This window comes from Cibotium barometz, chromosome 49 (assembly GCF_041138505.1).
Source record: "Cibotium barometz isolate CiBa-2024 chromosome 49, ASM4113850v1, whole genome shotgun sequence".
NCBI classification, from domain to species: Eukaryota; Viridiplantae; Streptophyta; class Polypodiopsida; order Cyatheales; family Cibotiaceae; genus Cibotium; species Cibotium barometz.
In genome coordinates, this window is record NC_141094.1 from 38,331,181 (window position 1) to 38,348,803 (window position 17,623).

Consider the following 17,623-nt stretch of genomic DNA (forward strand, 5'->3'; position numbering starts at 1 on the left):
AGCTGCGAAGATCTGGGAGAGTGAAGAATCCTGTGCAGAGGTTTACCTATGATGGTTATCTGGCACATCACTATGCATACATGGCAAAAGTTGTACAGGTTGTAGAGCCCACATGCATTGATGAGGCTATTGGAAATGTGTGTTGGGAGAAAGCTATGGATGAGGAGATGGATGCACTATATGGAAATGAGACTTGGGATTTAGTGCAATTGCCTGAAGGTAAGAAAGCCATTGGATGCAAGTGGGTGTACAAAGTAAAACATAATAGCAGTGATGGAAGCATAAGCAGGTACAAGGCTAGATTGGTAGCCAAAGGATATGCGCAGACATATGGCATTGATTATGAGGAAACTTTCAGCCCAGTTGCCAAGATGGCAATAGTGAGAGTTGTGATAGCAGTGGCTGCGTCAAAGCAATGGTCTTTACATCAAATGGATGTAAAGAATGCATTCTTGCATGGGGATTTGCAAGAAGAGGTGTATATGTTGCAGCCACTTGGTTATGAGGATGTGAGTCACCTTGAGCATATTTGCAGGTTGAAGAAAGCCTTGTATGGCTTAAAACAAGCGCCAAGAGCATGGTCTGACAAGATTTCTGAATATCTTGTCACTATTGGCTTTCATGTAGCCAATGCAGATTTCTCGCTGTATGTGAGACACAGTGATAGAGGGGTTGTGCTTGTTATCATCTATGTAGATGACCTGATCATTACGGGGGGTCATGATGCAGAGATCTTTGATGTAAAGATCTTGCTTAGATAGAAGTTTGAGATGAAGGATCCAGGGGAGCTCAGATATTTCTTGGGCATTGAGGTGATTAGGTCACCACATGGTATTGGATTACTGCAGAGACACAGAGATAGTATGGCTTGGACATGTTGTCCAAGTATGGTATGACATGCTGTAAGCCTATCTCAGTGCCATTGGATCAGAATGGCAAGTTGAGCAGATTCAAGAGAGATTTTGGAGGATCCTACTATGTGTAGGCGCATAGTAGGAAGCTTGATCTACATGACGATCACCAGGCCAGATTTGAGCTATGCTGTTGGGTTGGTGAGTCAGTTTATGCAGGTTCCACGGAAGCCACATTTGGATGCATTGAGATGCATACTGAGGTATGTGAGGTCTACTTTGCATTGTGGACTATTTTATGAAACTGGGACAGAGATATGTGTACTTGCTGATTGGGCTGGTAGTATCTCAGATAGAAGATCTACTAGTGACTTCATGTTTTCTTTGGGGAGTGCTGCTGTGACTTGGAGCAGCAAGAAGCAGCCTATGGTTGCTCTATCCAGTACTACAGAGGCCGAGTACAAAGGTGCTGCTATGGCAGCATGTGAGGTAGCTTGGTTGAGAAAGCTCAGCGGATAGACAAGTTGTCATTTTCTGTGACAACATTAGTAGTATACAGTTGGCCAGGAACCCAGTTTTTCATGCTCGCACGAAGCATATAGAGCTCCACTACCATTTTGTCATCAGAGAGAAGTTTTTGGCAAGAGATGTTGACCTTGTTTATGTCACCACATAGGATCAGGTTGCGGACATCTCTGTACCCAAAGCATTGGGTACAGAGAAGCTCCACAGATTCAGGGCTTCGCTTTGTGTACATGAAATGGAGTTGAGCTCGAGGGGGAGTGTTGAGATATTGAGCTCATCTAGTGAGGCGGTGGACATTGATAATGACCCGCCTGGGGGATAGGCCCCACACTTACACCACTGGCATGGTTGGTGAGATCATGGGTGATATGCGGCCAGTGGGATGACAGGCTGTGTGACAGCCATTCTAGAGACTGGTATAGTTATAGCGCCAGCTCATTTAGTTGGATACACACTATAGAGAACCCTAGTATGTATTTGGTTGAGTACCTTTTTATATGGTGTGTACTCTTATCTTTGTATATGGTGTGTTGAGTGTTGTGTGAAGAAGAAGAAGATTTTCAGCCTCTCACCTTGTGTGTTCTCTTTTAGGGTTTTGTGATTGTGTGTGTGCTTGTTGCAAGAGCTCAACCTCAAGCTCTCTTTTAGGGTTTTGTGATTGTGTGTGTGCTTGCAAGAGCTCAAGCTCTCTTCTCCCTTGCATCTTTTCACCAACCACCATATATCTTGAGTTGACCCACAAGTGGAATCTGACTTGTTCATCAAAGATCTAACACAAAGATTCTCTGTACTCCTCAGTGGGGGCACCAAAACATGTGTGACTTGGCCTTTGAACACCAGAATGCCTCTATAACTGACTAAGTTGCACAATACATCTCAAATGAAATCACACTAAGAAACTATCAACACACACCAGCACAAGCCCTATCTCCTTAGTCTGAAAAAACTTCCTTTGACATTCAGAGATTGCCATTCAAGTGAAACTTTGAGATGATGGAATATAACAAGAAAGCTTTCATTTACATTGAGTTTAATACTGACAGCAAACTAGCAAAGCAAAAACTAATATCATTTACACAAACCAAGCTTGTGATTTACAACTTGGATCAGTTGTTATTCTCTTCATCACAAACTTTTGCATGCAAGATCTCCTTTGGAAGATGTGGGGATAGGTGGACATTCCCATCCATTTCGGGAAGCCTCAATAGTAAGAACCATTCATATTCTGTTCTAAGAGCATTGAGCACCTCCACAGTGAACCCAAGACAGAATATTTCTAACATGAGGCTTGAGAACCAAAGATAAAATCATTATTGTAGGTTTGAACTTCAGCACTAGGAACAAGAAGAGGTTTGTGGTGTTTATGATGTCTTTTGATGAAGCCCGACCAGAAAATCAAAGTAACACTCTTGGAAACCATTGAAACTTGGGGGCAACACATGCCTGCTTCTAAGTCAACCAACTTATATACCCCTTGACTCTCTCACTCACAAGGATAAAAGGTTTTACAAAGTATTCAGTGGTTATACAATTATTTTTATATTTGATTCTAACTCTCACAAAAACTCTGATGATGACAAGACAATATCACAAACATCCATAACACTAGGGAAGCTGACATAAGGCTGGTGATCAGACTTGTTGGTTAAACAACATTTTCTCTATTCTATTTTGGGTGCTTTGAGGTGATGTATTATAAAGTATAAGGAACCCCTCTCACATGTAGAAGACAAAATTATAGCCTTGAGATTATTTCTTTTGTCCTAGACCTTTAAAAAAAAGAGTTTCTTAATCCTTAAGATATCTTGTCTTGAAGAAACAACCATAGAGAGAGTGGGAATTTGATTAATCTCTTGTTTCTTTTTTCTTTCTTGAAGTAAGTAAGAGGTAGATAACTCAAAATTATCTCCTTGCCATTGCTCACATGCTTTTCATTCAGCAATATCCCATCAATGCTAAGGAAAAACTTGAGCTTAAGTGAGTCAAAAAACCAGGATATAAAGAGTGAGCTTAAAGGCATAAGCGGGTGGTGGAATCTCTCAAAAAAAATAGTAGAGAGAAGAGCTTCAAAAAAATTGAATTGATACCCAAAATTTGCAGTCTTTTCCTCCCTTGAAGTAGTGGCGACCTCAGGCTCTTGTTAGACAACTTCTTCTACTGATTTTATCATCTTGCAGAAGCCTTAGCACAAGGAGTTTCCTTCTCATAGAAGCTTGGACACCATCTTGGTATTGGAGCAACCCTCATTCAGTTGAGTTCTTCAGAGCAACACCTCTTTCATTTTCTTGCTAGTAGGCACACTGGCGAGCCAAAAGCTTCTCTTTCTTTGCTTCTGCACACCCTTCACTCTCTTTAGTAGTAGAAGCGATGCACACCCTTCACTCTCTTTAGTAGTAGAAGCGCAGGCAAAATCAAAGCCGAGAACTCTTCTTTGCTTATGAATGGATTGCTATGGTGGATACACCAACAGACACAGGTAGCTTTGTGGGTTTCCACTGAATTGAGGTAGCACCCAAAGGGTGAGGCTAACAAACTACACCCAAGGCCTCTTTTCAATGATTAGAGCCACTATGTAAAAAACCATCTCTAAATACTCTCTGCTTCTCCCACTCTCTCTGACTAATAGCACAGCTTGAACAAGTTGATGGGGAAATGTACAGAACCAAGATGCCATTCACAGCAGCCAGCAGAAGGCACATCATTCAACAAGGTCCACCAAACCATTGATTGCTTTAAAAATACCCTCCCCCTCTGTCTTTTCTTGACAACTCCTCGTGCTTTTATAGATGCTTTGGCTAGCCTTCTACACAATTCCAGTCCGGCTTCCTCGACATTACCTTCTTTAGCTCCGCTTCTTAGTGATGGCCGCCTCCTCCTACACCCTTCCATATTTGGCAGATTGCCTCTTTGCTTGATAGTCAACTCAAAGAAAGCTGCTGCCTGAGTCAATCTTCACATCATAAAAACCCTATCATAGCTTATGTGCGAATGCGCCAACCTCATTAATGTAGCCAGCTTTCCCAATTGGAGTTTTCGGTGCTGCCACGCCAACCATTTAATTGCAAGGCTTTGACCCTTGATATTATAAGGCCTAAGGTGTTGTTCCTATGCTTTAGTCTTGGCCACCATAAAAGTGTGTATCCACACCATCAGCTTAGCAAGACAAGCCCACACTTTTTTTTTGAAAATTAGGAGTATATTCAGAAAGGCTCTGTCCACAACTACCATTTCCGAACAAGAGCTATTTCATAAGTCATCGGCTCTTTATATTCATTTGGCTTGGTTTGTGTACATCAAAAGACATACATATATACCCAGTATTAGCTCAGTTTGAGAGCTCCCACAATACCAAGATGTTATGATCCCTAACACCAGTTTCAAGTTGTAAGCAAGTGCATCATCTGCCATTTTCATATTACATCTTCATGGGGTTGTATCTCCTTAACTTCGATTGTTATTGCTTCCAAATAACCAAAGCCAAGCAGGAGAAAAGAGCTGAACCTTGTGTCATCATTTCCCAAGCTCACATTAAACAGATTCAAACAACCAAGACTAGCATACTGGCAATTATGCTATATTTGTTCTTGATGACCTTATTCAGGAAATGGCCCCCCTGATCTGAAACTAGTTCTATTGGGCACCCATACCTGGTCATGAGATATGCAATAAAAACAGAAGCAAATCCCTATCTCAAGCCAACAAAGTTACATCACGCAACACAATATGCAAACACAACTCAAACTACATTAGATTACCCCTAGATTTCTACACGTGCATCCCTATCTTTCTGGAGTTGTAGAGAGATAATGCATTTGTATGAAGCACAAAAAATATGTCACAACATGTTTATGGTACACCCCTAGGTGCTTGGGAACAGTTTTATTCATTATGCATTAGATTCATTTTTATAAAACATAAGGCTCGTTCATTGTGGCTTTATCCATAATCCTTAGGCATAAGACTTTATGCATTAAGCTTGTGCATAAAACCATTTGCATTAAGCTTTATGCTTTACGCATGTGACTTATACATATGCTTATGCATAAAACTTTTGCATTAAGCTTTATGTAAAGGCTTATGCATAAATTTTAAGCATAATGCATATGCATAAAGCTTAATGCTTATGGCTTATGCATAAGGCTTTTGTATAAAGTTTTAAGCTTAAGCTTAATGCTGCATAAGATTTATGCATTAAGCTTTGTGCATAAGGCTTATGCATTAAGGATTAAGTCTTATACATAGAGCTTAATGCATACCCTTATGCATAAAGCTTAAGCTTAAAGCTTTATGCATAAATCTTAATTCATAATCCATATGCATTAACCTTTATGAAGTTAAGCTTTATGCATAAATCTTAATGCATAAATCTTAATGCATAAGGCTTATTATGCATAAAGCTTAATGCATATAAGTCTTATAAATGTATTAAGCTTTATGATAAAGCTTAATGCATAGGCTTATGCTTTACCCTAATGTTTTTATGCATAGGCTTATGCTTTACCCCGATGTTTTTATGCATGAAGCTTTATGCATAAGGTTTTATGCATTATGGCTTTAGCTTTATTCAAAGATTAATGTAGAAGCCTTATGTATAAGTCTTAATGCATATGGATTATGCATTAAGATTTATGCATAAGGCTTTTGCATAAATATATATATGCTTTGCTACATATATTGGCTTAATGCATGAGGCATTGCATTAAGATTTATGTAAAAGCCTATGTTTTTATGCATAAGGCTTGTTGTAAAAGCCTTATGCATAAAGCTTAATTCATATGCATAATGCTTAAGGCATATGGATTATGCATTAAGCCTTATGCATTAAGCTTAATGCATAAGGTCTTTATATAAAGCTTAAGATTAATGCATAAGCTTAATGCATAAGCCTATGCATTAAGCCTTATGCATAAGCCTACGCATTAAGCCTTATACGTGGGCTTAATGCAATGGCTTATGCATTAAGCTTTATGCATAAGGCTTTTGCAGAAAGCTTAATGCATTAAGCTTTATGTAAAAGCTTATGCATAAAGTTTAAGCTTTATACATAAATCTTTCTAATTCATAAATTTTATGTAGCATAAGGCTTTTTTGATGTGGAGTGCTAGTATAAACTTTTTGAATGATTATACTCTCTTATGCATATAGCATATATTGCTTATGCTCTCTTTTTCTATGCTAAAGGTATACTGTCTATTCATAGAGTTTATATGTGTATAGAGATAGTCATCACACAATGCTTGCCAGACCTCCATATGTTAGAGTTCAGTGGGAAGTGACATTGCATGCTAAGTAAGGAGGTCTGGCAAGTATTGTGAAGTGGGATCCTCTCACATGTTAGAGCATACATAGGCTCTATGCATGCACGTTAGAGCATGCAGCATAGGCTTTATGCATACATGCATGTTGGGTGTAAGCATGGATTGGTGGTACAAGAAGTATTGTCTTTGACATTCCTTTCCAAGTGTTTAAAAAAGAGTGGGAAATGAATTAAATCCCTTTTTAATTTTGTGAGAATATAATGCATAGAGCTTAGAGCTTAATGTACTATTATTAGTACATTAGGCTTAATACTAACAACATTAATTTTTATAGATATGGCCATTATGGGGATCACCAATGAATTAGGATCCAATATATGGAGGGGCATTCTCTAGTACACCTCCCATACCTGTAGATGACTCTAATTTATGTAGTGTTTTTGAGTCGCTCGGGCTTATCCCATGCCTTTTATGTGCCAGACACTTCAGCTATCCCATAGTCACCTGTTTCCATGCGTCCCACAACCTTCCCTACCCCTCTCACTTCCACTTTGCCTACCCCTCACTCTTTCACTTTTCCTACACTTCATCCTTCAGCTCCTCCTAGTGATCAACTTAGCCTTGTCTCCTCCACACATCAAACCTCACTCACATCCGCGGTGCCACCTCCCCAGCCATGCGGCATCCTCACAACACCACTCAGGTGGTGATATCCTGAGGGCTTGTCAGAGCCGTTGGTGGCAGCGGTGATTTAATTGTGGAGGAGGTGAGTTCGGTGAATGCTTTGGTGGAGGTGCACGATCACCTTCACCTAAGGCGATAGACGACGTGCCCGAGGGGGATGGTATGCTTTACTATACCCTTGATGAGGAGGGTGGGCCTTCTATGGACGCGACGGGGCGGAGGGTTTTCATATACCTTTCGTCAATTAGTCAACCAAACCTATAATGATGCCTTAAAACCATGGGGAAAGCAGAAGGATAGATACGTGTATGTGGTGCAGTGCATGCATGAGCATTTCCCAAACCCACCACACACGTGTTTTTTCGACGAGTGGGCGAGGAGTTACATAATAAAGATACTCAATAATAGGAGGTCTCGTGCAATGAGATGCGCGAAAGATGGTTCACAAATTTCCTCTAATTGCAAAATTAAGGAGTGGAAGAAGGAAAAGAAAGAAGCCAGGGAGGGTACTCAATACCCTCAGCAAAAGGTGGCACATGTGAGTCAACTGCAAAAGTACGGTGCAACAAAGTACCGTTTTAAGAAAAGCAGCTTGGCTAGCATGATTTGTAAGATTTTTCTTTGCCATGCATCACTAAGTTTAGTTCATTTGTCGTCGTGAATTTCATATCTCATGCATGTTGTAATTTGTTGTAGGAAAGGGTAGTAGGTCCCCCCCCAGGCTCAGGAGAATAGGAATAGCAAGCATCACAACGAAGCCGAGACTTGGAAGTTGGGAGTGGCTTAAATGAGAGGGAGTGGTTAACTGATGCGGCTATCAACGAGCTTAAGGAAACTTAGTGAGTATTTGAACTTGAATTTTAATTATCACCCAAGTGTCTTAATTCTTAACATGATCAACTTATACTATTATATTGCCTACGACATTGTATTGCAATTTTTTTTTTTTGTATCTTTGAATGTAATGTATGTTTAGTGATTAAGTGTTTTCAAAAAATGCCATTAAAAACGGGGAGAGAATGGGAGAGAGGCATCTCTCCCCCATTTCTGTCCCCCTTGTTTTTGCAGACAGTTTGCAGCTATACACACTGCTATATGTTGGTTATATGCCTAGTCTACAGCTGCACGCCCCTAGCTGTGTATATAATAGCCACATGAAGTTTTTTTCCATAAATGGATTCTGTTAAATTTCCATAAATGGATTCTTTTAAATTTGCGCAGCTCTGAACATGACTACGCTCTCCGTGTGTTGTAGTGAGGGCATAGTCCACAAAGGATATGCAAGGTGCCAATAAATAACCCCCACATCTACACTTTCCTCATTGGAAAATACGGAAGAAGGTGGAGGTGCTACGGAAAAGAAAATTTACATCGGGGAATCAAAACAAAGAAGAATCTCGACGAGGCCCAGGCAGGCTTTAAATTTGGCACCCATACGGGAGCCTTTCACAATTTCAAGTGCCAAATGGCACCTCCGTTTTCTGGTAAAAGTGCCAACGTGGCACTTTGAAAAAACAAGGGAAGTGCCCAATGGCACCTCGTCTTAGGGGTCTAAGTGACCAGGGGTATATATCCTATATAATATATATAATATAGTAAATATATATAATATAGTACACAATACATAATAAATATGGAAAGGCCAAATATTATACACAAATATTATGATGCTTTTGATTGGAATAACTTGAAAGTCTTCAATAATTTATGATGCCTGATGGGGAGAAACAGTTAGGGTTTCACTTGTGGGAGACATACACAGAGAAGAACAAGGGAGAGAGAGAGAGAGAGAGAGTTGTGGGGATAAGTCAACTCATGAGGCATGAGTGTGTGACTCCCCTATCACACATGTATATTGCACTAGTACACATAGTGCACTTAGTACAAACAAAGTACTAAGTGTACTATGTACTATAACTTATGGGCTTGTACACACTATAAGGGTGGGCATAACGCCTTTACCCCAACAACCTCTCACTTAAAGGCAAAGTGCCCTTAAGTAAAGGAAAAGAAAAAAAATCAGCATGTACATGATAATATACAAGGCCATATCAAGGCTGAAAATGGCCTCATCCCCCAATGCCCATCAAGTGTCTGCAATGAGCAAACCGCTCCGGAGGCAAACTCTTTGTCAACAGATCAGCCGGGTTGTCATCCGTATGAATCTTAACAAGCTGAATTTGCTTGTTCTCTATCACCTCTCTGATGAAGTGATACTTCACATCCACATGCTTCGTCTTTGCATGAAAGACAGGATTCTTTGCCAACTGGATGGCACTCTGACTGTCACAATGCAACAATGGAATATCCCCTGTATAACCCAAATCAACCACTAACCGAGATAGCCATAATGCCTCCTTGCAAGCCTCTGTGGCTGCAATATACTCGGCCTCTGTAGTAGATAAGGCTGTGCACTTTTGCATCCTGGATATCCATGACACAGCACCTCCTGTGAATGTAAATACATAACCGGTAGTAGACTTCCGGTTATCTGGATGACCGGCATAATCCGAATCCGTGTAACCATGCACTAATGCATCCTGTTTGACAAAGCAAATGCACAAATCCTGTGTGCCCTTCAGGTATCTCATGACACCTTTCACTGCTTCCCAATGCTTCTTGCCAGGGTTGGCCATGTATCTAGAAACCACTCCCACTGCAAATGCAATGTCCGGCCTAGTAGCAACCATGGCATACATGAGACTGCCACAAGCTGAAGCATACGGAATCTTGGCCATATCAGCCCTGTCTCTATCTGACTGTGGGCTGTCCATAGCACTGAGTTTCACATATGGAGGCAAAGGAGTACTAGTGTTCTTCCCCCCGTCCATATTGAACCTCTGCAAGACTTTGCCAATGTATTCCTTCTGAGACAAATACAACACATGCTGATTTCTGTCCCGAAGTATCCGCATACCCAAGATGTGATTTGCATCACCCAAATCCTTCATATCAAAGGTTTGATGCAGCCTTTGCTTCAAGGCATCCATCTCTTTACGAGATTTCCCGGCAATCAACATATCATCAACATACAAGATGAGGATCAATAGACTGCCATCCAAAGCTTTCTTGGTGTACAAGCAGTGATCTATGTCACTTCTCCTGAATTTCTGAGATTGCATGAATGTATCAAATTTATGATACCATTCCCTTGGTGCCTGTTTGAGCCCATAAAGACTCTTTTTCAGCTTGCATACAAGCTTCTCCTTTCCACTCACTGCATAACCCTCTGGCTGCTGCATATATATCTCCTCATGGAGATCACCGTGAAGAAAAGCAGTCTTCACATCCATCTGAATCAAGTCCAGATCATCATGCGCAACCAAAGCTAACACAGCTCTAAGTGTGGTCATTTTGACCACTGGAGAGAAGATCTCCTCAAAGTCCACACCATATTCCTGCTTAAAGCCCTTAGCCACTAACCTGGCTTTGTATCTTGGCTTTGCATCAGGTGCAACTTTTGAGCCTGTAAACCCACTTGCATGGCAAAACCTTCTTGCCTGCAGGCAAATGCACCAACTTCCAAGTTCCATTTTTATGCAGAGAATCCATCTCTGACTTCATGGCACGCTCCCATAGAGCCTTGTCTGCCCTCTGTAAAGCCTCCTTATAACATGAGGGCTCCCCACAGTCAGTAAGCATCAAGTAGTCAACCCCTGGAACAAACCTGTCAGGGGCTCTGGAGGGTCTAGTGGACCTCCGTACCCAATGACCATCATTTGCAGGTTGCTGTCCAGCCTGCATATCACCCATTGGTGGCTCCTGTTCCATGCCATAAGGCTGAAAAATCATGCATGGTATATCCTCTAACTGTGGTATATCCATAGGGATATCTTCTGCCATCTCTGGCTGTCCATTTGGACCATTTTCAGCACCATTTAAGGGCTGGTTTTCCTGCTGTAATGGCTGATTTACAGCCCTTTGTTGTTGTCCATGATGTCCATCATCATCAAAGATGACTCTGCCAGGCTCCTGTTGCCTTGCAGGCTCCTTATACATGCATGTTTCATCAAAAATGACATCATTGCTGCGTATGATCTTTCTATTCATGGGATCCCAAAGTCTATACCCCATTTCACCTTTGTCACCATATCCTAGGAATATGCATTTGTGAGACTTAGGATCAAGTTTGGTGCGCATTTCCCTGCGTATGTGCACGTACGCAACGCAACCAAACACTCTCAAGTGCTTGTATGACGGAGGCTTCCCTGTCCATACTTCCTCTGGCACTTTCCCACCAAGCCTCGTGTTAGGTGACCTGTTTATAAGGTGAACGGTTGTCATAACAGCTTCAGCCCAAAAACCATGAGGTAATGCAGCATGTGACAACATAGAACGGACCTTCTCCTGTATGGTCCTGTTCATCCTCTCTGCTGTCCCGTTTTGTGGAGGATCATAAGGAGTAGAGAGCTCCCTCAACACAAAAGTCCTGAAACTGTTTGGACATATACTCTCCACCATTGTCGGAACGCAAAGCCTTCAGTGTTTTGCCAGTTTGATTCTCAACATGAGCAACAAACTTTTGAAACACTGAGAATGTATCACTCTTCAAACGAAGAGGATAGACCCACACCTTGCGTGTGGCATCATCAATAAAAGACACAAAATATTTTGCCCCTCCCAAAGAAAGCTGAGGCATCTCACATACATCTGTATGCACAAGCTCTAACTGAGCATCTTTCTGTCCAAGAGCTTTCTTGTGGGGGCACTGTAGTTGCCTACCATATATACAATGCTCACAAAACTGAAAACTTGAAAACTTTAGAGAAGGCAAGTAACCCAAACGAGACAATTGCTCCATTCCCTTGACACTCATGTGTCCCAACCGGCTATGCCACATAGAGATTTCCGGCAGCTCGGTTGCATTTACATTAGCATGGTGACAAACACCTGCATGCATAAAGTAAAGAGTGTCCACCTTAGAGCCTCTGGCAACAACCAGTGAGCCCTTACTAATTTTCCACTTTCCACTACCAAATGTGGTAACATAATCAGCATCATCAAGCTGTCCAGTAGAAAGCAAATTCTTCTTGCCATTAAACTCATTTAGATGGGCTGTCATAGACGCCCCTTCCTTCATCTGAAGACCTATGAGTTTCTTCAACCAATACACTTTGCTTGAGGCACTTTGTTGGGCATACAAGTCCTGCAATCTCTGCCACATTCCCCAAGCTGTCTTCTCTTCACGAATGCTGAAAAGTAATGAGTCTGACACAGACAACATGATAGTAGATCTTGCCAACTGAAGCGGGCATCACCACCCCTTTCTTTGATAGGCTTGTGCTGCTTTTTCTGGAGCAACACATTGTAGCACTGGGTTTGCCAAATATCATAATTATGCGAGCCTTCAAGCTTCTTGATGTGAAGCAATGAAGAGCTCTCACCTGTGGTTGCCATAGCAAAATGCAACCTGTAAATGCCTGACTCCCTGTAAAATGTGCAATCACTGCACCAAAAGCACACAAAGTGCTCACAGTTTTTCTCCCAAGCTTTATCTCCCACTGCGGAAGCAAGAATGCAACTTTTCTCCCACTTTTTGTGATGAAATCACCAAAATCTGGTTGCTGCAGATTTTGGACAGCACCTTAAATGTGCTCTTTTGCCCTTCCAAAGTACTGTACAGCAGTACCAAGTGCTCACCAATGATGTACCAAACCTGTACCGGCAATTTCAGCAGCTGAAATTGAACCTTTTGGTCACTCAAAACAGTGTACAGCCATGCCAAAACATGCACAAAGCTGTGCCAAATCTGTACCAACAGGTACAATAGCAATAAATGCTCTCCTGGCTGTCCAAATGAGTGAAAATCAGACTTTTACAGTCCTGTACACTGCATAAAACAGTCCCGAACAGAAATTGGGCAAAAGCCCCTTGACTGCAAGCTGATTTTTGAGGATTCAAGGCATAAATGTCTTGCCTGCTGCTTTGCCAAGCTCAACAAGCATACAAACTTGAAAAGCCCCTTGATTTAAGATCAATTTCTGATCATACATGGTACATTGACGCACATGAAGGCATCCAGAGTGTTCACGATGCTTCCCCCTGGCCACATATACATCAAATACATGAAAGCCCCTTGATTTACAGGCACATTGAGTGCTTGTAAGGCATCAGCACATTATCCACAGCATCAAATGCGATCGCCTGCATGCAAATCAACCAAATCGGCACAAAAGCCCCTTGATTTGCACTGCAATTTGCTGTAATTTTGCCCAAATGTGCGATTTCTCACATCATACAGCATGTATGAGTGCTTAATTGCACAATTACATCAAAAGCCCCAAATTTCGACATCCAATTTCCTGCAAATTGATCCTGATTTGACCAATTTCCTGCAAATTTATCCTGATTGTGACCAATGTCACCCAATTTTGCCAATTTTGCTCAAAAATTGAGCAATTCGGCGCCTGTATCTGCTCAATTAATGATTGCACCTGCTCAATTGCAAATCCCAAAAAAAAAAATTGAGGCAAATACCTTGTAATTTCTGAATTTTGTTGCAGGAAAGGGGGGTGTGCTAAAATTGGTGCTGCTCTGCAGAAATCTTGATGTTGATGCAGATGCAGTTGCTGCTGCAGTTGTACGATGTACGGATGGCTGGGCTCATGTGGAAGCTTCCCTGTTCCCTACGGAGGCTACAGTCGGTAGAAAGCGGCAACATTAGTCTGTTGATGATGCTGATGATACGACGCCTGTTGACACTTCTGCCAGGTGCTCCTTGCTCACCAGCGATGGCCGATCTTGCTAGCGCACTCGATTCTTTGTTGATGTGCTGCTCGCTGTTGGCCTGCGATCCCACCTGCTATGTGCTCTCACCAGCGATGCTTCTGTTCGCTACCGACGCTTGCACTGCTCAAGCGATCACCAGCGCCCGCTCTTCTCACTATTGGCGCCTTCGCCTAGCGCTACTCGCCTAGGTTGATGGAAGCCCGCTTATGCTTCGCCTAGCACCGCATACACGTCGACGGGCTCCAGTTGTTGCGATGCCGCCTGTTTCGCCTAGTACTAAGACTAGTACTCGATGGACGCCCCGCTATGCTGCTTTGGCGTTCGCTTCAGTTCGCTCGCCTTGTGCTGCTGCCTTCGCCAATGGCTCAACGCCCGCCAGCCTTCGATCGCCTAGCGTATGTTCGCCTAGTAAATGGTTGGGCAGCCACGTGGGCTGGCTGCGTGGGCAGCTGGTTGGCCAGCCCCTTTTGTGCTGCAAGGAGCAGGGCGACCAGGAATCAGCAGGGCGACCAGGAATCAAAAGGGGGGGGCGGCCAGTAGAGCAGAAGAGGGAGGAGAACCTGGTGACCAAAGCTCTGATACCAGTTGATGGGGAGAAACAGTTAGGGTTTCACTTGTGGGAGACATACACAGAGAAGAACAAGGGAGAGAGAGAGAGAGAGAGTTGTGGGGATAAGTCAACTCGAGGCATGAGTGTGTGACTCCCCTATCACACATGTATATTGCACTAGTACACATAGTGCACTTAGTACATTAAAAGTACTAAGTGTACTATGTACTATAACTTATGGGCTTGTACACTCTATAAGGGTGGGCATAACGCCTTTACCCCAACAACGCCTTTAAAAATTCTCTTGCTATAATGTATTTTGTGTGATGAGAAGACGTCTTTTGAATTGTGAAAGCTTAATGCACTTACAAAACTAATATGTTTTCATTACTCAAAGTAAAGTGGTTTGTTATTAAAAGGGGCACTCAAAATTTTAGCCAAAGGTGACATTTTGACACCCATGGTTGATGGCAAAAGTGCCACTAGATTTTCTATGGCACCTAGACTTAGGTGCCAAATTTAAAGCCTGGAGAATTCCCGACACACACACGGGGCCGCCCAGGAGAATTCCCGACACACACACACCACACACACGGGGTTGCTGAAGGATCGTTCGCTCACGTAAATCAAATTATCTTTTGCTTAGAATTTAATGTACATTCAAAGTGATTAAATTATTATAATAAAAATAAACACACATTAATTATCTCGTCTTTTATCTTTGCAATTTACATTAGAATCAACACCCTTTATCTTGTCTTCTATCTTTGCGAAAGCATTTATACACAGCATTTACTTGAACGAATTGTTGTTAATTATCTTAATTTCTTTTACTGTGATCTTGCTCTTAATAACGTGTATTTACATTTAATTTAAAAAAATTGGGACAGGTCTCTTTTTGATGATAACTTCCGCATCCGATGACAGTTAGTACACCACATCAAAGACTGATTCAACATCACAATTTTCAAATATTAGTTTTCTTTTTCCTTCAGAGATTACTTCTTATTTGTTGACAGAAAACCTGTAAATTATATACAATAGACACACGACAATTTTGTTTCTTTCCTGTAATTAGTTTTATTTATCCAATTTACAAAATCTAGAAGCCAGAAGAGTAAAGATCATAGGGAAGATAGCATTTTTGAAGGCAAACAAAGAAGCTAATAGATCAACTACTTAGTGCAATCAAAATTGGAAATTTTCTTGATTATGGGCATGATTATAGAAGGTCTATAACTGGGGCACTCAAATCCAAGCACATTTCAAGAGGAAAAATTGGCAGAGGAAAGCATACAACGATTCAGGTTAGAGCAAAATGCATGCTAATCTACAGGGAGAAGGCCCAGACAGGAGCACAGTGTATTCTAAAGTACTAGCTGGGTGGCAGAAGAAGGCTGTTAACAAATGTACAAATCTAATAATAATACCCTACCTTGCACCTTAGGTTTCTCCATTCATTTTCTCTCCTATGTGTCTGAGGGCAACCTGAAGCTTCGCTGCAGAGACAAGATATTGCGCCTTCTGAAAGGTGTCTAGAACATCGAGAACCTTCTTGAGGGTGGTTAGCCGGAGAGCATCTGCTTGGGCTGCAATCTCCTGCAGTGTAGTCAGCTTCTCTCTCATGGCGTTGTTCATACCATCATCCTCATCTTCATGTTCGCCACGGAGAGCTGATTGTGCAGCTGACCCATCTCCCTTTTCCACCATATTGTGAGCTTGCGCCAGCGTTAGCAGCGGTTGATCCGCCAAGCTCTGCTGCAACATCGCCATTTCATGACCTAGATTCTCCTCCTCTTTGTTTGTTGATGTTTGCATCTCACTGATGCAAGACAATTGCGTTGAAGAGAGAGAAGCAAAGGTTGGAGTGTCCACACCTTCCATTAACTCGGCCAACTCCGCCTCAATCTGCTGTCCTGCCAGAGCGTAGACCAGCTGAAACGCCAACGATGGCCGCCACCCACCGAGCCACAAGAAGGCTTTCTCCAAGGGGGACCTCCATGGTTGAGTAACTATCTGGAGGATGTCCTGGTGGGATGCGCTCTCTTTGGCTTCGTAGTAATCTTCATAGTGTGTAGCTACCCTCTCCACCAGCTGCAGCAGCTCGTGCTCTTTCATATCACTGACCAAAGCTTCGTGCAACTCGTGCATGAGATACTCCTGCGTCTTGGTCCAGGCGGAGTAGAACTCTTCATACTTCTCGTTGTGAGGGCCAACTAGGGGGGCCATGTATGTGCAGGCTGGGGGAAGGTGAGTGCAATTAGGCAAGATAAGAGCTCTTACGGAGGTGATGATTAAGAGCTGGAGGGAAAAAGGACTGGAAGAGATGATCAAGAGCTTGAGGAAAAAAGCTCAGGACTGGTTAATTATCATCGACAGGGTGATAATGGAGGGATCTTAGCAAAGATAGTATATACAGGCAAGACTGGCTAGAAGAAGCAGGAAAATTACAAGGGGATTAGCAAGCAGAATGCTGTAATGAGATGCTGGAGACGGAGTTAACGAGGCGGAGCTGCTGTAAATGGTGAGGAAGGCACCTTGATCTCCGTCAAGCTCGCCGGGAGAGTGCAGATAGAAGATCTACGGAGCTGCAGAAGCAGAATTTTCTACGTGAGCGGAAGCTTTTTTTTCGCACGATGCCCGTCGGCACTTGCGAGGGCGCTCGTTGAGTCGACGGAGCAGACCGCGCTCATGCCATAACTGCCCGTCGGCGCGGCGCTAATCGTAACTGCCGGCTTCTGGAAGCGCAAGTTGCTCTTTATCATTTTAGGGTTTCCTGCAGTCATATATATTTCAAATTTGATACGCTCCATACAGTCTATAAATATCCTTTTATCATTAGAAAATAAACCAATGTAAGTGATAATTACTACTTTCACCCACAATTAGCTTTAATTACGCGGAAATTAAACTGTGTTTTAACTAATCTAATTTTTTGTTATTATACTTGAGATCAAATCTAAGGAAAATAAAATAAAATTGTGTTTTGATAATGAGATTAAATAGAAACCCAGCTGAGAAATTAT

The 17,623-nt window shown here is 42.2% G+C and overlaps 1 protein-coding gene across 1 annotated transcript; it reads right to left on the reverse strand.

The window, feature by feature from the left end:
* Positions 1–15,817: 15,817 nt before the first annotated feature.
* Positions 15,818–17,312, reverse strand: LOC147610552 (protein DOG1-like 4). The gene has a single exon (XM_086786321.1). The coding sequence runs from the start codon at positions 16,824–16,826 to the stop codon at positions 16,041–16,043; it is 786 nt and encodes a 261-aa protein (XP_086642447.1). The 5' UTR covers positions 16,827–17,312; the 3' UTR covers positions 15,818–16,040.
* Positions 17,313–17,623: the final 311 nt, after the last annotated feature.

Bases quoted from the DNA above. Each gene is read 5' to 3' on its own strand.
- LOC147610552 (XM_086786321.1), bottom strand. From the start codon at position 16,826: ATGGCCCCCCTAGTTGGCCCTCACAACGAGAAGTATGAAGAGTTCTAC.